At 44.7% G+C, this 20826-nt stretch overlaps 1 protein-coding gene across 1 annotated transcript in view; it reads right to left on the bottom strand.

Moving 5' to 3' along the window:
* Positions 1-20826, bottom strand: part of KIF13A (kinesin family member 13A) — a 187992-nt gene that overhangs the window by 15576 nt on the left and 151590 nt on the right. Inside the window, 10 exon segments of the mRNA XM_025208438.1 lie at positions 539-690; positions 1711-1822; positions 5482-5529; positions 6172-6249; positions 6727-6879; positions 8852-8944; positions 10867-11043; positions 12595-12719; positions 13445-13500; positions 20808-20826. The exon segment at positions 20808-20826 is cut by the window's right edge and continues 5 nt beyond it. Of these exon segments, the coding sequence (XP_025064223.1) occupies positions 539-690; positions 1711-1822; positions 5482-5529; positions 6172-6249; positions 6727-6879; positions 8852-8944; positions 10867-11043; positions 12595-12719; positions 13445-13500; positions 20808-20826 (1013 nt within the window).

Here is a 20826-nt window from a genome sequence, read left to right as displayed (position 1 = left end):
GAAGGCACAACACAGCCAGCGTTATGTACCTGAGATGAGGGCATACTCTGCAAAGGTTAAGATACACAACACATCACACAAAGACAACACTAGCACCTGGATACAGTATTCAAGCCAGGCAAGTTAGAAAGACATTAGGGCATCTTAAAGGGAAACACAGGCAGGCCATACACTGGACCATGGTTTAAGTTAACAGTTACAGAAATTCATGCAATTTTCCCAATGAAGTTACAGGTTAGGAAAAAAAGTGTGTTACAACTATCCTAAAACACCATTTTCCAAAAACACTGCAACTTCTTTGGAGATTAAATAAACATTCAGTGGAAGGTTTTTGCAAAGAAAATATGCAAATGAAAAAAAAATAAACACACGCTCCCTTACAAAAATACTTACCAAACAGTGAAACAGGCAAGAGAGTAGGAAGTAAAGCACACATCAGTCAATACCAACACAAAGCTCTTGTGCTGTGGATGCATGCACAAATTACTGCTTATGCACAAAGACTCAGCATTTTGCTATTTTCATAAAACAAAATTACCTCTTGGCTAAGCAGAGGGCGACTTTCAAGGGGGGTCTTTTTTTTATGCTCTTCTTTTACAGGCATTAAGGGTTTGAAAAATTTTGGTGGCTGAGGAGAAAATGCTTTAAATGGGCTGGCCATTAAGGCATGTGGATTCTCTGATATGCAACCTAAGGGGAGAACAAAAACACAACACATCAGTTCTGTGTAGCCACTGCATTATCTATGTAAGTGCAGAGAAAATAACTTGTAGTAACGAAAGGGAAACACTATATTCATAAGTCTTGTGGTTACACTATGGGCCATCTTGTAGAAATTCTGCGAGCGGACCAAGCATGGACGGATGCAGAGATCTACTGAGGCAGGGGGGAAATTGTGCTGACTTGAGAAGCAATCCAATGCACAGCTCCAGGCCAGTGCAGAAGCTCCACTCTTCCCTTTCCTCTCCAGTTGCTCTATGTGTTCTCTCCTTGAAATCAGAACTGCCAGCACCTTGCCTTCTGTGTATGGACCATCCCTGACTTGCCCCTGGTGTTACTTTGCACTGGAACCAAGACCCTTTGGGGCAGAATTCAGATAACTCCAAAGAAAATTAATGGCAGCTGTGAGTAGGTGAAGCTCTCAGCCCTGGTTTGTAGTTTCAGTGGAATCTCAGTCTGTATTACCTATAAAAGCTTGCGACATTTTGGCCTAAAGCAAACGATCTGTTGATGGCATATGAATAGACACATGGAGAAGCAAGTATCCATGAACTCTGTGGAGTCTGTTCTGAAAAGAACCCTTTCCCCATATAATCCAGGTTAAATTAAACTAGACATTACATTTTTACCAGTATAAGTTATTAGAAACCAGTCTATACCCATAACAGAACAGAGGTTCGGCACACAGACTGGTTTAAAAATGGCAGAACCTGGTCTAACATTTGTAGCTGACTCCCCCAACCAACGGGCAAATGTGTGTTTTGTTTGCTACCTATCTAAACTATGCCTCTTACAGAAAACTGTGTAACTTAGATCAATTCCACCTTGGGCTTTTTGAATGTCCATACCCAGCCCATATGAACAAGCTCAGGTGAAAAAATTGACAGGACTTTAAACCCTGTGTTTTATTTTCGGTCTCATATTACAATGCTTTGCAAGTTGTCCTAAGAATCATTAAAAAATATATCCATGTAGTTCTGAGAGTCTTACCACTACCATCTTTACTTCTGCGAGGGGAATCCCTGGGTAAAGTACCGTAACATGATATATCTTGATAACTAGAAGCACAGTCCGACACATCCAGGTGACTTTCAGACCAACCCTAAGGAAGACAACAGTAATAAAGACAAGTGAGAAGAAATGAATTAACAAAGACAAGTGAGAAGAAATTAATTAACAAAGACAAGTGAGAAGAAATTAATTAACTTTGCTATTGGTTTAAGTAAAGCTTAATCTCTCTCACATGTATACGTTGTATAAGAGAGTTTTCTCCCCTGCAAAGCTGTAGCTTGCTTTCCCTGTTTAGTATGGATGGGGATGTTTTTTCCCTTCTAATTATAACAGCTTTCATGGATCACAAGATGTGCTAAGCCCTATGCCCTCTGCAGTATCTTGGGAGTTCACTTCCTCTTTAAGGCTCTGGGCCTCCACTTCACTCTAAGGGAAGTTCTCTGACTTTGCCACTCTTAGACTGGGTCTCTAGGCATCAGCACTAGGGGTGTGTGAAGCGGGCCATATTTGATTCAGATTAGCCTGAATTGGGGACAGTAATTCAATTCATTGGTTTGGATCACTGTCCCCAATTTAATTCGGCCAAATCCGAATCTGAAGATTCACTGCTGATTTGGAGAATCAGCGATTCGGTCATAGACACAGCTTTAAATGTTTCTTCTACATACCTCAAGGTACCAGGTACGGCTTGTGAACGCTGAGATGCTGGGGCGGATGGAACGTCCCACAGGAGCATGGGGGGGCCCTCTGTGTGCTTGGCAGCGAACCCGGAAGTGGAACGGAAGTACTTCCGGTCCAATTCCGGGTCTGGCACTAAGTGCATAGGCCCCCCCACCACCTCGGTGATCAGCCACAGGGGGGAACCCAGGTACCCCTCCAGACCCAGAAGGCACCAGTCGCCAAGCTTCTGGTCCACTTCCGGGTCTGCTGCCGAGCGTACTGGGGAGCCCCCCACGCTCCTGTGGGATGCTCCATCCGCCCCAGCATCACCGCATTCATGAGCTGCCTGGTACCTTGAGGTATGCAGAAAAAACATTTAAAGCTCTGTCTATGTCTAAATTGTCAAATTTTTCCAAGCTGATTCAGAGGGTTCCAATTCGATTCAGAGAGATTAAAGGGTCTCCTGAATCAGATTCGGCCACCATACCGGGCTGAATCGAATCAGCAACCAAAGCTTTGTACAGCCCTAATCAGCACCCCTGTCTGTCACTATGAGTCCTTCAACAGGACCAAACTGATGTGGCTCTATGTGGAAGTCTTCTTTGTTGGAGTTTTATAACCAAAAAATTAAAGAATAACAAAGCCCCAGCTTTCCAGAACAAAGCATTTATTAGTCATCAGGAACATAAGAGACCATAGCTAAAATAACAAACAGCACATCAGTATTACTTAAACATCATTCTTTCCTAGACAGTTTTGGGTAAGTTCTACTCAGCTAAGACAGCCCAACCCATGGGATGGGAGAGGGAAACATTATTTGCAGCATTCTCTCAAGCTGTGGACAATAAGTAAAGACGTAAAGCTCAAGGCATAAACCTGGAATGTGGTAGCTGTGCCCAAATGAAGAGGAGACCATGCACCTGAAAGTATGAGAAACTAGTCTTTGCAAGGAAAAGCAGGCACTTGAAAGCATGGCCCCTGCCACATGTTACACTTAAGACATGATTGACCAAGTTAATCTTAAATTGGACCTGGCCACACATTCAATCAATTAATGGTGAGATAAAATGAGGAATAAACCACAATATTATTCCACAAAAAATGTGTAATAACTTTGTGGCTGGTTCCTATTATGCCTTTAATTGAACATGTGGCCAGGTGCACCCCTGTGGCTGGAAGCTCTGACTGTTGAGGGGGACTCCTAGCTGCAGAAGCTTGCTACTTGCTGGTGCAGGGGGGGCCTGGGATTATGATCTCAGGCTCCCTCAGCACTAGCAATAAGGCATGATGGAACTTGATGCTTGATCCCCCAATCATGCCTCCTGCTATGCAAGTGTGGCATGGCAGGAAGTGCAATTGTGTGCATCATGCAGCAGATCCCATTGTGCCTTTACCTGCATGTCTGACAGAGGCCTTTAAGAAACCTGTCCCTGATCCATCCAGGTGCAAATCTATCACTACTGCTTCTAGGGACCACATAACTTATTCACATTTGTTTTTGTTGTTGTTTTTATTGGGAGGGGCTGACTTGTCACAGGGTAACCCATTCATGTCTCCATAGATTTAGGGTCTCTAATGGACACATTTTCAGACACACATACCCTTTTCCTCTCTGGCCAGGGGTGTTGAAGGGGGCCTGGGATTATGATCTCAGGCTCCCTCAGCACTAGCAATAAGGCATGATGGAACTTGATGCTTGATCCCCCAATCATGCCTCCTGCTATGCAAGTGTGGCATGGCAGGAAGTGCAATTGTGTGCATCATGCAGCAGATCCCATTGTGCCTTTACCTGCATGTCTGACAGAGGCCTTTAAGAAACCTGTCCCTGATCCATCCAGGTGCAAATCTATCACTACTGCTTCTAGGGACCACATAACTTATTCACATTTGTTTTTGTTGTTGTTTTTATTGGGAGGGGCTGACTTGTCACAGGGTAACCCATTCATGTCTCCATAGATTTAGGGTCTCTAATGGACACATTTTCAGACACACATACCCTTTTCCTCTCTGGCCAGGGGTGTTGAATTATTTAGTCCCCTTTGCATCTGAAATAGACTTAGAAGAGATAAAACATGTATGCCTGCCAGGAACAAGGGTGGTAGAGCTATTACTTGGGAAATGCTCATCTTTTGTTGAAGGCCCTTAACATTCTCTCTGGAGGCAATGTTATCATTTTTTCATTTCTAATTTTATTATCCCCTTACACTTTCCTCTGATATACACGCATACAGCAGACAGACAGAATATTAAGCAGCTAACTTCAGGCAATAGTAGAAATGGTATAAACATCTCCTATGCTTGCTATGAAAGTATTTTAGAGACTATTCCCTACTTATTCTCCCAAATGACAAAGATGGGGTAAAAGAACACCATCAATCTCAGTAAGAGAAACTGCACTAGAATCATACTGGCAACAGTCATTTTAAGTACAGAACCGTTTCATCCACGGTATGGGCAAGGCTTTCACCTGTAGAACCCAGATGCTACAAAAATTTAGACTCCTAGCCCCCTGTGAAGATGAGAATTTGTAAACTATCTGGATGTGAAGACAGCTGCAACAAACAGTTGCATGGAACCACTGAGTTGCTCCAGCTCTTTACTGCAGCTTTTATTTCACAGGGTGCTGCTTCTCTGATTAGCTGCATGGGCCACTGATAAACTCTAGCTAATCAAAGAAGCAGCATCCTTTGAAATAAAAGCCGTGGCAAATGCATAAGTGGCTCATGTTTAATTTGGCAGTCTGCTGTCAATTAAGTGAGCTGCAAGCCACCCAGATATGAATGATCCAGGTTTTACTGTGCACATCATGTTGGCCAGCTCCTATGCAAAAAGTATGTTCTAGTTTTTCCTACAGCTTTCCTATTCCCTCCCATCAATTAGAAAATTCTGATGTAATTAACATACACATCACTATCAGCCAAACTGTTAAAACATACCTAATGAAAACAAGTCTTTTGATTTTCCTGTATTCACGATTCAAAAAGAGGAAGCATTTCTTTGTTGATGATATTTTGGGTTGGTTTTTTTTGGTTTTTGTTTTTAAAGAAAAACAACAGACTTCAGGTTTTTTTAATATCTGCATTCACATACCTTTTCATCTTCATCGCAGCCAGAAAGATCTAATCGGATAGAGGATACCTAAAAAACAATAATGAATGGTCATGACGAAGGTCATCCTGTGTTCACAGAACATGGTAGGAAGGGCCAAAAATATCATGTAGTCTGACCTCCCCAACAACCTCATGTTTTATGCATCTAAACAATGCTGTCAGAAGCACATCAATGTAAATACCAGATCCTGATTCTACTGTGTAGGAGAATGAGAAAAATATGTATAAACAAAAAGTCTTCTAGATGTTGCACAGCAATTTAAAAAAAAACCCAAAAGGGGGGGAAAAACAACGAAACCATTGTTTAAAACTGAAAGCATTAAAACCTAGACTGTTTTGATCATACCACAATATAATGCAGGGGCATCTTTTATAAAAGTTTAGAGTCAGATATACAATGCTGGTTCTGAGCCCAACATTTACCTAAAAAAAAAAAAAAAAAGAGAGAGACTGAATTTAGATTACGCAAGTGATTTTTTTTGGTTAATAAATTATCACCCTGCTCCATACTTCTTCAGACGATTTTTTTTGTATGTTGTATTAGTGCTAGCTCAGAATACACAGACAATGAAGTATGATAGTAGCCAGGATTCGTTTTGCCATGCTGCAAATTAAACACAGAAAAACTTGTCTCTCTTACAATAGCTTATCAAATGCAAAGTTTCCTTACATTGTGGACATTTGGCGTGCTGATACTCCTCCGCATATGCCTTGCCTTGGTGGAGAGTGCTTCTTTGACTGTGACTGCCTGTGTGCCAACAGAATGGAGACATGGAAAGATATACTGATATAAAGGCTGGACCATTTATTTAAGGATCTCCTTATAAGAAGTCAACAGTCATGGGAGGGCTCATTTCAAGGACAGTTGAGGAAGCCACATGAAAATGGAGCTGGTGTTTGAATAGCGAAAATTACACAAGTTATGCACAGGCACACACACACACACACACACACACACACACACACACACACAAAAACTCTGTGAACACATCTATCAGGTTTAGATTTCTTCTTTAGGTTTTGACTAACAGTGTTGCGATAGTTATTCCACCTGCTACTGTTGAGATTTCTGTTTTACTGAAACAGCATTCTACATAAAAGTCTACATATCACCAGTTTTTGTCCCCAAGCTCTTCAATGATTTTAAACGCACTAAAACCTCCAAAAAAAAAAACCTTCCCCTCTCCCAGAGTTTTAAAAGTTGCACTGAATTTCTTTTCCTTGCCTGTCTTAGTCGTTCCAGGCTCAGAATGTTCTCCACTTGCAACACTCCCCGCGTATATTTCTCAATGTAAGTTTCACCATCAGATGTACCCTCATTCTCGCTTCTTGCAGCCATCAGAGCCAGGGTCTCACGATCTTCAATTTCCTCTGTAGCCTGAAATGATAAATGGCATGTTTTAAAATAGATTTTTAACACCTGGTGATCTGAATACAGCACAATTTATTTATTCAGACTGTCTCAATCTTGGGGAATAAACCATATCAATACTCCTTGCATGGAATTGTGACTGATCTGTATCTGTCTAGATATGAAAGGAAGATGAATATACAAACAGCTGAGAAACTGGGCCAAGCTCTATTGTTTTATTATAGACTCAATTTCCCACCAACTGTGAATGCATTATCTGATACTTCATATGGTTTGGGTTAACTGTTTGATAACTACAACAACTTCCTTCCTGATTCTCAAATATTCTGAAGAATTTTCATAGACTGTAACTTGTAAATACTACAAGTATTTGGCAGCAACTGTATTGTTACTAACAACCTTTCATGATCAGCTAGCTTATTTTTTTGAGTAAAAAAATATAGAGAAAAATAATTTTCCTCTAACCTCCTTTTTAAGATAAATTTTAAACTGGGCACCAGTCTTGCATACAAAAATATTTATATAGCTATTGCACCAAAACAAACAGCATCTTTCAATTAATAAACAGCCTCCTGTCCATTCACTTTAGTTATCAATTACCTATAAATCTTCTGCTGATTTTTTTAAATACAGCAGTATATCCCACCTATAGACACTTATGGCTGTAATAATTTGTTCAAACCAAGCACAAAATCATGTAAAAAATGGGTGGGGGAAACTAAATTAATAGCCCCCCAGGCTTCTGTTTTTTTAAAAGAAATGTTTCCGCCTAAAATTTAGATACACAATAAGTTTTATCCATACCAACAGAAACTGCATATTCAATTTGCTTTTCTCTCAGCACAAAGAGAGAGCTGTAAAGATGTTCCAGAGATTTCTCGTGGAAGAGAACTTGCTCTTCCGTAAGAAGTTAAATCAATTCCTTATGAGGAAGATGTTCCCTCTCCCAATTTAGATAGGATGCCTGTATGCTTTTCTCAGGGGAGACAATCAATATCCCACAGGCCTCTGTACTTCCCTCCCTCCCAGACAGAGAAAGAGAGAGAGAGTGCATTGGCAGCATGCCCACGGTCAAGCTGTCAGGGAGCCCTGTGAGGAACCTGTCCCCTGTCCCACTAATCAGCTGATTGGCAGGAAGGTAGGAGGGAAGGAAGGATGCCACTTAAAGGTTCCCGTCAAGGGAGAAGAGCCCCTATCCAGTGCATCTGGTTTCATCGGGAAGATTTGGGGGATAATTCTCCCTTGGCTGCCTGGGCTTGGGCAGTTTTGCAGCTGCAGGAGAACCGTCTCCCATTCAGTGCAGGCCTCCCTGTAAAACTGGAGGTGTGCATAGGGCAGGGAGACAGGTGTGCCTTGGCTGCTCTGGCTTGGGCAGCCTTGCAGGTATGGGAGATTCCCAGAGATCAGAAATCGGTCTCAGGGAGGCTGTTCCCAAGCCTAGTTCCTAGCCTCCAGGCCTCACCACCCAGCTGGACAGCAGGGGTGGGGACTGAAAAGCCCCAGAGACCAGCAACTGGGGTTGGGGAAGCTGTTCCCATCCCAGTTCATGGCCCTGCAGGCTTTAAATGCTGTATGTCCTGCCCGGCTGGGTGGTACATGTGCCGTCTTAAGCCAGGGACCTGGGATCCAGGGTTAGGCAAGCTGTCCCTGCTTCCCCGAACCTCGGGCTTTAAATCAACCCTTGTGCAGCCCAGATAGTCCTGCTGAGATCCTGCCCCCTTCCCATGCAGGGGAGAGGAAAGGCTGTAAAGTAATGGGCTCCCCTAAGAGTAGGGGTGGCCCAGGAGCTGCCCTCTAGTGCCTCCTGGCCAGAGGGCTCAGTTGTGTAGCTCTCTAGCCAAGGGTTGAAACGCGTGTTTCTTAATTCTTACCAGCACAAATGAATGTCTGTACCCAGCCATTATCTCCTTCCTACTTCAGTTAAACTATTCTACTTCTTTCACAGAATTTGACTGTAGAGAAAAACAACGTAATTTACCTTTGGTATATTGGATACTATTTCATAGGTCACACCACAGGAATAAAATATGTTTTTCAAGGATATTCTCCTTTTCAAACTCTGGGTAAAACTCTGGAAATATAAAAAGAATGTTATATGTCTGCACTGATAATGGTGATTTACAGTCTTTAATTTTATGCATGTTGTGCATAAAAAAATCTTAACATATGTAATGACAACAGTTTAGCAAGTTCGTTAATATTTCTGAAGCTTTTTACTAATACAAAGTGATCCTTAATGTGTTTCTGATGTTAAAGAACCAGCTTTCTCCATTACCTTCCAATTCAGATAATCCTTAACACCTATGTAAAGCAGGAATAACTTGTTACCAAATTTTAGTAGTAGCATTTTATGGATGCACAAGCGGTACCATAACTGAGAATCACCTGCAGAAACTATGGCTCGGAAAATCTCTATTGTTCACATGTCAGCAACTCTCATTCTCTGGACCACAGGTTAGCCCAGGAGTGGGCAAAATGTGGCCCGGGAGCCAGATGCGGCCCACCAGGCCATTCTATCTAGCCCGTGGGGCCCCTAAAAAATTTTAAAAATTAATATTAATCTGCCCTGGGCTGCCTGTCATGCAGCCCTCAATGGCTTGCCAAAACTCAGTAAGCAGCCCTCTGCCCAAAATAATTGCCTGTCCCTGGTCTAGACAATATCTGATTATAGCTGTATAATGATAATAAAATATAAATACAATTTTGAATCCCCACTTAATTCATGTAGCAACCATAACATTCACTATTGGTATGTTTTCAGCCCATCAAATAGTTAATTTTTTTATTGCATGCTGTGATCTTCTCCACTTACTATAACACTGTAGATTAATGAAGCTCAAAAGCAATGATAACCAAGCAAAAAAAGATGGAATTAGAATATTGTCCCTGGGCAGTTTTTCTCTTGCAGCACAAAAAGCCAAGGAGTTTGAAATTCTCATGCTCATGGTCTTTTAGAAGGAAGCCATGTTTCACTAAATTCAGAAAGCATCTCACTACTTGGTACATGAGCAGCAAAACCCTGGTACCCAATTTCTATGACTAGAAGAAAAATGTGCTTAGTGGGGCTTAGTGAGCAGGAGGAAGAAGAAATCTCAAGCCTGTCTGAGACACTGGAAGGGGCTGAGAGAAAAGGAAGAAAACAACATATTGTGTTTAAATTTAATACCTAGAGAAAGACCGCCCCTGGAGTATACAGTTAAAAAAAAATACCCAGCTGGTTGATACTATGCAGTGAACCCAGTTTAGATAATCTATTGCAGATTTCTCCAAAGGAGTGAATATGTTGTCGTATAGGAGGGCTGTCCAACCTCAAAGCAGCTGGGGGGCTGCATGTCACATGAGCTGCTTTAGCAGGGGCCACAAGCCCCGGAGGCTGCACTAGTGTGAGCCACCAGTGCCTATGCTAAAACCCCCAGCCCCGCTAGACTATATGTGTAGGGCATCCCATCCCTCACAGCTGCACAGCACTCATGGGTGGGCTCCTCCCGCACCCCCAGCTCCACTCTTCAGCTGCAGGCTCCCCTGCTCCCTCAGTGCCACAGGTTGCGTGCCCTCTGTCCCCTGAGGCAAAAGCAGAAAGCAGAAGTCAGGAGAGGGAGGGGAAGTCAGGAGAACCTGACTGTAGAAGCAGTAGCAGCCAGAGCAACAAGGGGACCAGTTGCCATGTGACAGCCCTGGGGCTGCAGATTAACCCTTTGTGGGCTACACGTGGCCTGCAGGCTGCCATCTGGACAGCTCTGTTGTACCGTGGGGGCAGGAAGACGAAAACTGTTTTCTTGTAACATCAGTAACTAATACCATTTGAACCAAACTAGGTTGGAGATGATAGCTCAGAAGAGGATTTCTTAAGTACATTGTTTAATTCCATTGACTGATTTCTCATCTCTCTTTCTTAACTACAGTGGAGACTCAATCTGTAACCAGGCTAGAATGAGACATCAATAGAATCAAAAGCTGTATGTGCAAACAAGAAGTTATATGTAAACTCATTACCTGCTTGTTGTAAATATTGGCTGCAATCCTTTTACGTAACACCAGTTCCATTGCAGCAGGGTGACTGAGTTGCACGGTGATCTTCACGATTAAGTAAATCCTCTCGTTTTGTGGGGTTACCCTGTTCAAATGCACTGAATCATGAACGGAGGGGTCCCATGCAGCAGTGGCTGAAACCTAAATAGGTTAATCGTGGTATTTGGAAAGAGGGCAGAAAAAGAACCCAACGAGTTTCAATTAGTCCATTAAAATTTAAGATTTGCAATCATTTATTAAGAATTAAAATTTTGATACTCATGGCACAAATCCTGTCCCCAGAGTAGGCAATTCGGCAGTGGAACTAACCTCCAGTTCCTCAAGAACTGTGGGCTAGCTGTCAGAGCCAGACTATGCAATCTTTGGTGAAGGAAGTTAAAGGAAGATGTAAACCTAGAGGCAAAGACTCTCTGGTGCAGGCCCTATGTGAGTTCTCTGGTTGCTCCCCACTTGGAACTGGATGATGCAAAGATCACTGAAATCAGTGAAAGGTCTGAACTCTAGTAGGGGGCACACAAAGCCTCTGCAAAGTAGTTCTATTCCCATTTGTTGAAGAATGCCCTCCTTGTTTCTTCCAAAGACACCTCCGCACCCACTCAAGTCATTCATACTTTCTGTTTTTGAGATTCAGCAGGGGGGAAAGTACAAGTCCTAATTTTTTCCTCATCCTTTGCAGGTCACCTTAAAATTGAACAAATCATGGATATCATGGGCATCAAAGATATGGCTGGCCTGTGGAGTTCCATCATCTGGCCCCAGTGCTGGCTTTGGGTCTGAGTTGACACACGTGTGCCTCCTCAGCCTCACAGGCAAAGCCTGAGATGCATGCCACACATGATGTTCATTCTAGCAGCTCTGGGATCTGCGCCACACATGGCAGCCAGCTGGGGAGTGCCATGGGCAGCGCAGAGCCCAGAATGGGAGCCACATGTGGCACAGCCCAGCTGGGGTAAACACCACGTATCGCACATGGCACTCGCTCTGGCTGGACTGACTGAACTGCACACAGCACTCTTTCTAGCCAATTTGGGATCTGTGCTGCACATGGTGCCTATTCCAGCTGCTCCAAGACACATACTACATATGATGCCCACTCCAGCCAGTCTGGGATGTGCACTGCACACAGCACCTACAGCATTTATGCACCGCAGCTCCCAGGCTGGCTGGCATGTGCATCACATGTTCTGAAACTGCTGGAACAGGCACCAGGTGCAGTGGATCCAGCATTTGGGGGGAGGGGGGATACATGGGCCTGATTCAGACCCTCGCCACTCATCTGCTCCACAGGCCAAATGAGTTTGACACCCCTGATGCACATCTATCACTGAAAGCTCTAAAACAGGCTGGTGTTTAATCTCGCCTATCACACTTAAACAGTTTAAAACAGGAAACAAAGAATATTTCATCCAACTGGAAGTACATAAAGAAACTGACTGCAATTACCAGAAACTAAACTTATTAGAAACTCTATTTCTCCAACAACTTCAAGTAGGCAGAACTATAAGGAGTTGCCTATATATGGTTAGTAACTTGCTTGGCCTGAAGTTTCAACAAACACTCCCACCACTAGATATAACACTAGCAATATCTATATCTATAACCATCGATGAGCATTAAATACATAAAAGACAAAATAAGAAAAAGATTAATGCAAGTCACAACTGCCAGAGAGGCAGCTTGCTAGTAAATTACCTCATCATCACTGTGTTTTATGATGGGTAAGTAGAAGAACTGACTCCCATGCTCCTTTGGTAGTATTGAGTTCACTCCTGATGCATGAGGACCTATAAGCTGTTCATTGGCAGTGAGGTCATCAGCTACAATTAAATGAACACAAAGAGAGAATGAAAAACATTCTACATCAAGAAATATGAATTCATAGAAGTGTGAATCAGAAGACACCAGTTACCATATCACGTTGTCTATATTTCATCTAACAGTTAGTCTTGGATAAATATAACCACATGCAATAATTTGTTTAGGTTGTCAGAGCACACAAGGCCAGTGCTAAGTTGAGACCATACATTCACTCTCACTTTTAATTCAAGCAGAATTTCACACTATATTTCTAGAGATACCTTTACTTAATTGTGCATGGCAAGCTTTGACAAATTCTGCTGCTATCAATACATTATAACAAGCAAATTTCTTTGCATAACCCTTGCTGAAGTAAAGAGGCATTTATACCAAAACTAGAATTCTATGGATCCTGGACGTTTTGGTTTAATAGATCAGGTGATAAAAGGGTCCTAACTGAACAAGTTTTGTGATAATCTATTAAATCAGGCAGTTCAGCTTAAGTATCATATTTCATCTCCTATCTACTAACTGTACAAAGAGCTTTGATATAAAACACATTTCAACTAGGAAGTATGGAGGCGGGGAAAAAGATTTTGGAAAAGCTTTATCAGAGAGCAAGTTGATAGCATGATTCATTTTCAGTTTTCCCTGACTCCCATAGCATCCCATAGAATGCTTATTTATTTATTGATCTGAATTCTATTATGAAGTACAAGTTTTTTAACCTGCAGCTACAACTTACCATTCAAATCAAGAAAAAGGACAGGTATGTGAGTTTCCATTCCTGGAGGTGCAATCCTAAAAGAACAACAAGATGCTATTAGTATGGAAGCTAACCTGCACAAACAGCCATCCATGAAGGATTTAAAACCCCCCAGACTTTTGTGGAAAATTAAACTATAGCAAAACTGATTAGGATACTCACAGTTATAGTTCCCACTGATTTAATAATTAACCCACTTTGTGCACACATTTTTTTGTATCCCTATGCAGCTAACTGTCATAGTTTAAGATAAAACTTAGTTCATATGATGTGGCACATTAATTGGTATGGCAAACACACCTTCAAGTATCCTGTTTTGTGCATTGCTTTAGTATGCCTTTTTGTACATTGAAGTAACTCAACCATTTAAGAAAAGGTCAGGTCAGAGCACATGCAACAAAAATATTGTTTATTTAATTGTCTAATATGCCCGAGTTAGTAGCCTTTGATACGTGTGCAACTCATCACCAAAATAAGTGCCACAGCATTCAATGTGCATATGTCGGGCTAAATGGCATGCACTATTTAAGTGAGGAAGAAGATGGGCAAAATCAAATAAACCTAGAAATTAGAGATGGGGAAAAAAATCTCCTCAGACAACTTTTCAGTCCCCATACTAGCAAAAGGATGAATCCTTGAAGCCACATGCTTCCAGTCAATTACAGCTTCATTTCTCAACCACATTTTTCCAAAATTAACAAAAGTTTGCATAGTTCTTTCATATAAGCTGCATCTGAATCTTTCAAAAGTCATGTTTCATTAGCCAAATAAAAATAAGGGTAGCTGAACTTTGAGTGGAGGAGAAGAGAACACATTCTTTTCAGGTTGGTCTGAACTTTAAAAAAAAAAGTCAAGTGGAATCTTACTGAGTTCTCTTTAATTCATCTTTGAGTAAAAAATATGAATTAAAAATTTCAAATGATACGGCTTGGGGTTTTTTTTGGAATTATATGCGTGTGAAAATAAAAACTTAAGGTGCCCATTCAAATTGTACTATATATTTGCTGCTGAAGAGTCATAACAAATTAGCTGAGAAGTTCTTCATTTAGATTCTGAACTAATATACGGTGCTCTATTTTAGTTAGTTTAATCGAACTGCATGCAAATAAACTTTGATATGGTTCTTTATCCTTGGAGGAGAAATCTCATACGTAGTTTTGTTTTTAGAAGTAAACATAACCAGCACAGCATCAAGTAGGAAAGGCTCAACCCTATTTCACCCTCACGTGCCTAAATGCTAGGCTTGTGTGAATAGGGAAGCATTTGATTGGGATGTGGATTCAGAGGACAGTGATTTGATTCAGAGATTCGGATTACTGTCCTGAATCGATTCGGCTGAATCAGCTTCGGAAGATTCAGTGCCGATTCGGAGAGATTTAGATCGGCCAGGGAGAGGCAGGCACAGCTGGGTGGCTGCAGGTTCTCCCATGGCTCCTCCGGCTGTGCCTGAGCCGTGGGAGAAGCCCCCCTGGCTGCCCTGCCCGGCTCCATCCCCTGCCCAGCCCCAGCTTAGTCCCAGCACTTAAAATTTTTTTTTTAAATGCCCTGCACTCACCAGCTGCAGCAGCGGCTTTAGGGCCTCTGGACACACATGGCAGAGCCCCCCTGCACAGTGTGGGATAGTGGGGGGCAGCAGGGATCTCCCTTCTCCCCCACCTGGCACCCACACAGCGTGGGTGGGTGCAATGTGGCTCAGCAGGGTGCTGCGCACTGTCCAGGAGCTGGGGCCGCTGAGGTTCAGTGCTACTAGGCTCCAGCTGGCACATGGAGCCTCCCCAGCTCCCAAGAGACTTGAACCGGGGGGCTGGGGAATTGAACCAGGGACTGAGGAAATGTTCAGGTCCCCGATCTTTCCCCCAGCACTTCTTGGGGGGTGCGGGCCCCTGGATGATGTGGGATGACAGCAGTCTTCTGCTGCCAGCTGGTGATGGCGGTGGCTCTGGGTTATTTCCCCAGCTGGCAGAAGCAGCCTGCTGAAACTCCACATGCAGATCCGGGGGCCACACTCCTCAGGAAGAGCTGGGGAAACAGAGAGCTGGGGAACTGAACAGGGAGCTCTGGCTGACATGTGGAGCTACCCCAGCTCCCAGGCAGATTGAACCGGGGGCTGGGGAATTGAACCAGGCTGCTGAACTGCGCTGGTCCCATATCAGGGGGCAGCTGCTGCACAGGTGCCAGGTGGGGGGGGGAAATCCCCACTGCCCCCCACTGCTCTGCGGGGGGGCTCTGCCATGAGCACACAGAGCCCCCAGTCACCACTGCCAGAGCCAGTGAGTGCAGGGCTTTTTTTTTTTAAGTGCTGGGAGGCTACAGTCTGGTGGGGGGGATGGGGCCAGGCCAGGCAGGGCAGCCATGGGGGCTTCTCCTGCAGCTCCTCTGGCTGTGTCTGCCTCTGCCCTGGCAGACAGAGCTGCAGGGGCTATGCCCTGCTGACACTTGTCCAGCTGGGGGGGGCGGGGACGGGACGGGACAGGGGTAGCAATGCAGGCACAGCTCGCTCCAGGTGACAGCAGGGCTTAGCCCCCACTCCCAGCGCTGCTGTGCTTGCACCAGTGCTGGGAGGGGGGACTCTGCCCTGCTGCCGCTTGCCAGCTGGCACAGGGAACACAGGATGTGGGCACAGCAGCTGGGGCTCTGCCCTGCTGCCACTTGCCCCCTTCCGCCTGGAGCGAGCTACACCTGCATCCTGCCCCCCTCCCCCCACCCCAGCTGGGCAAGCGGCAGCAGGGCAGAACCCCCTCTACCGGTGCTGCTGTGCCTGCATCCTGTGGCCCCCCACTCTCCTCCCCATGTAACGCACACCCTGCCCTGGCTGGGCAGCTTGTCCCAGCCTCAATCCCTCCCTCCCTCATGCCCCTTCCCTCCCACAACCCCAACTGACTTACCAGATGGAGGCAGCTGTCAGCTGCCTGTTTAGTCTATGAATCGGGCACATTTTTTCTGAAGCTTTCCCAAATCAATTTGGATGCTTCAAATTGGTTCGCAGCTTTTATTGGTCTCCCAATTTGAGTCGGATTCGGAGATTTGGTCTCCGAATCGGGCTGAATCTCCTCCAAATCGATTCAGCTACGGAAGCTTTGCACAGCCCTACTAAATGCCACTTGCATGCTACAATGTTTGGCACTTTGGCAAAGCCTGAATTCCATGTAGGTCACTCTACATTCCCCTACTGAGCTGGCTCAGTAGGTGGCACACACTTGTACAGGTGCCTGGGGGAAACAAACTGCCTGGACATACAGGAAATGCTATTCAACTCCTAAAACTTTAGTTGCAGAAAAACCATACCTTGTGGGTTTGATAGAAGATGAAAAGGATGGAGGAGGTGCCATACCACCTTTTATCCGAATAGCCTAACAATTCTCACATTTGCCCAGGGAATGGAAGTCTCAGGTTCTAGGGCCCATCACTTAGAGGAGGTTTGAACCCGAGTCTCCACAAAGTGTGCTCTACTCACCAGGCCACAGAGTGTTCTGGGCAATGCCTAATATATGGCCTGGTAGTTAAAACATTTTCCTAAGTAAGGAGATACAAGTTCAACCCTCTCCAATAGGTGATGGAATTCCTGAAAGCTGGATCTCACATTCTGGAAGAAATCCTTAACCCAGTGGTGTCAAAATCACTCTGGATCCTGAGCCAGATCCAAACCCTGGGGCTCCTTCTGGGCCAGATCTGTGGGGCTGCATTCAGGCAGCATGGAACCAGGGGCATGTGGCTGCCTGGAGCGACGTGAAGCCAGAGACATGGAGCTGGAGCCAAGGGGGTGCAGCAGTGTAGACATGGACATGACCAGGGGCAGCAGCCCCCTGGCTCTGTGCTGCCACACAAATATGAATCCGTGCAGCTGCACACCTTCAGCTCTATATTGCTGTATGCCCCTAGTACTGCCATCCAACCACAGTTCTGCACAGCCACCCAAATACAGCTCAGTGCAGCTGCACACCCCCAGCTATGTGACACTGCCTAACTGAGACAACTTCCTGGTGCAAGTGCTGGACCAGCAAACTAGGGGCCAGGCTCTTCCTGACCTGCTGCTCACAAATAGGGAAGAACTGGTGGGGATTGTAGTAGAAGATGGCAACTTGGGCAGCAGTGACTACAAGATGACTGAGTTCAGGATCCTGAGGAAAGGAAAGATGGAGAGCAGCTGAGTAAGGACCTTGGATTTCAGAAAAGCAGACTCTGAATGACTCAAGTAACTCATGGGCAGGATCCCCTGGGAAGCCAGTCTGAGGTGGGGAGGAGTCCAGGAGAGCTGGCTGTACTTTAAGGAAGCCTTACTGAGAGTGCAGGAACAAACCATCCCAATGAGCAGGAAAACTAGCAAGTATGGCAGAAAACCAACTTGGCTTAGCAGGGAACTCTTCAGTAAACTAAATCACACAAAGGCAGCTGATAAGAAGTGGAAACTTGAAGAAATAACTAGGGAAGAATATATATTGCTCGGGCATACAGGGATGAAGTCAGGAAGGCCAAAGCACAACTGGAGTTGCAGCTAGAGAGGGATGTGAAGGGTAACAAAGAAGGGTTTCTATGTCGGTAGCAAGAGGATCAGGAAAAGTGTGAGTCCCTTATTGAAGTGGGGAGTCAATCTTGTAACAGAGGATGCAGAAAAGGCTGAAGTACTCAATGCCTTTTTTTGCCTCTGTCTTCACAGGCAAGGGCAGCTCCCAAACTACTGCACTGGGTAGCACAGTTTGGAGAAGAGGTGAGCAGCCTTCAGTGATAAAAGAACAGGTTAGGGACTACTTAGAAAAGCTGGATGTGTACAAGTCCATGGGGCTGGATGGGACGCACCCGATGGGGCTGAGGGAGTTGGCTGATGTGATTACAGAGCCACTGGCCATCATCTTTGAAAACTCATAGCGATCAGGAAAGGTCCTGGGTGATTGGAAAAGGGCAAACATAGTGCCCATATTTAAGAAAGGGAAAAAGGAGGATCCAGGGAACTACAGACCAATCAGCCTCACTTCAGTCCCTGGAAAAATCATGGAGCAGATCCTCAAGAAATCCATTTCTAAGCAGTTGGAGGAGAAAAGGGTGATTAGGAACAGTCAGCATGGATTCACCAAGGGCAAGTCGTGCCTGGCCAACCTGATAGCTTTCTATGACAAGGTGACTAGCTCCGTAGATGTGGGGAGACCAGTGCATGTGGTGTACCTTGATTTTAGCAAGGCTTTTGATATGGTCTCCCACAACATACTTGCAGGCAAGCTAAGGAAGTATGAGCTGGATGAATGGACTATAAGGTGGACAGAAGACTGGCTGAAGCATCAGGCACAGAGGATAGTAATCAATAGCTTGATGTCTAGTTGGCAGCTGGTATCAGCTGGTGGAGTGTCCCAGGGGTCAGTCCTGGGGCTAGTTTTGTTCAATGTTTTCATTAATGAGCTGGAAGGTGGCATAGCGTGCACCCTCACAAGTTTGCAGATGACATCAAGCTGCAGGGAGTAGTAAATATGCTGGAAGGTAGGGCTAGGATTCAGAGTGACCTATACAAACTGAAAGATTGGGCCAGAAGGAATCTCATGAGGTTCAACATGGACAAGTGCAAAGTCCTGCACTTGGGACAGAACAATCCCATGCACCAGTACAGGCTGGGGGCTGACTGGCTGGTTAGCAGCTCTGCAGAAAAGGACCTGGGGGTTACAGTGCACAAGAAGCTGACTGAGTCAGCAGTGTGCCCTAGTTGCCAGGAAGGCTAATGGCTACTGGGATGTATTAATAGGTGTTGCCAGTAGGTCCAGGGAAGAAAATATTACCAACTATTCCGTACTGGGGAGGGTGAGGCTGCATCTGGAGTACTGTGTTCAGTTTTGGGCCACCGCCACTACAGAAAGGATGTGGACAAATTAGAGAAAGTCCATTGGAGGGCAACAAAAATGGTGAGAGGGCTGGGGGACATGGCTTATAAGGAAAGACTGAGGGAACTGGTCTTCTTTAGTCTAGAGAAGAAGAGACTGAGAGGAGACTTAATAGAAGTCTTCAACTACCTGAAGAGGGGTTTGGAAGAGGATGGAGCTAGATTGTTCTCAGTGGTGGCAGATGATAGAACAAGGAACAATGGTCTCAAGTTGCAGCAAGGGAAGTTTAGGGTAGATATTAGGAAGAATTTTCTCACTAGAAGGGTAGTAAAACACTGGAACAGGTTACCCAGAGAGGTGATGGAATCTCCATCCTTAGGGGTTTTCAAAACCCAGCTAGACAAAGCTCTGGCTGGGATGATATAGTTGGGGCTGGTCCTGCTCTGAGTTGGGCGTTGGATTAGACGACCTCCTGAGGTCTCTTCCAACCCTAACTTTCTATGATTCTACAATGAGAAGCTCTGACTAGGCAGAGGCATGAAGATGGGGGCCTGCTGCTGATAGTCATGTCTATTGGGGTCCAGGTACCTGACTTTCTGTTCTGCTGCACTTCAAACAATTCCATGGGCTGCATGTCTGACACCCTTGCCTTAACCTTGGTTCTTGGGCTAAAAAGTGATGAGGGCCCTTCTGCCCCCAGTGACATCATTAGAGCAAGGCCACAGGCACTGACTTGTTGGGGATGGATGGAAAAATCAGCTGCTGCCACAACCATACAATCATGTCAGCAGCAGCAGGAAGTCACTGCTGCCCCTGCATGGGTTAAGTACCCCAGGCACCCAGCCACATTGTCATGTCTCTGCCCCCCACCCACAGCAAGTACACTCCAACAATGAGTAGGCAATCCTGTTCTACCATAGGTGGAAACAGAATCAAGACTGCGTGTAAGTGCCAAAACCTGACACTACATGGCTACATATGTGCCAAATATGTACATGAAAGTGAAACAGGATTTAGCCTGAGGAATAATATATCCCCTCCTAGAACAGTGGTTCTCAACCTTTTAAGATCAAGGAACCTCTCATTAGATGACAGGCACCCCGTGGAAAATGCCAGCTTGTAACTTTCACTCCTTTTTAACTATGGAAAAATAATACAGCCACGTTTCTGCTGCAAAGAACTCAGAAAGACCATGACAGGTCAGAATGTTTTTGACATTATGTGCTACTACTAGAAATCTCTGGGTTTGTCTTGTGAATTGTGTGCAAGTATTTGCAGGCCTAACAGTGCTAATATTGCACAGCATCCAACAACATTCTTAAAAGGACCTCACAGCATCCCAGGGTTGAGAATTACTGGACTAGGATATTATGGATTCAGGGCCCAACAGTGGTTCTCCCAGCTTAACCACAAAATAGCATAACACTGAAAAATATACACGAAAGTGAACCAGGCTCCAAGTTCTCATTGTCCAGTTTGCAATGCTCACATACAAGAAGTTAAATGTCCAGGGTGTCTTACTGAACATTCTGTGCACATACCAGTTTGCAGGAGCACCAG

This window comes from Alligator sinensis, unplaced genomic scaffold, assembly GCF_000455745.1.
Source record: "Alligator sinensis unplaced genomic scaffold, ASM45574v1 scaffold928_1, whole genome shotgun sequence".
In the NCBI taxonomy this organism is placed as follows: Eukaryota; Metazoa; Chordata; order Crocodylia; family Alligatoridae; genus Alligator; species Alligator sinensis.
Note: the sequence above shows the minus strand (reverse complement) of the source record. Positions and strands in the feature narration are given on the sequence as shown.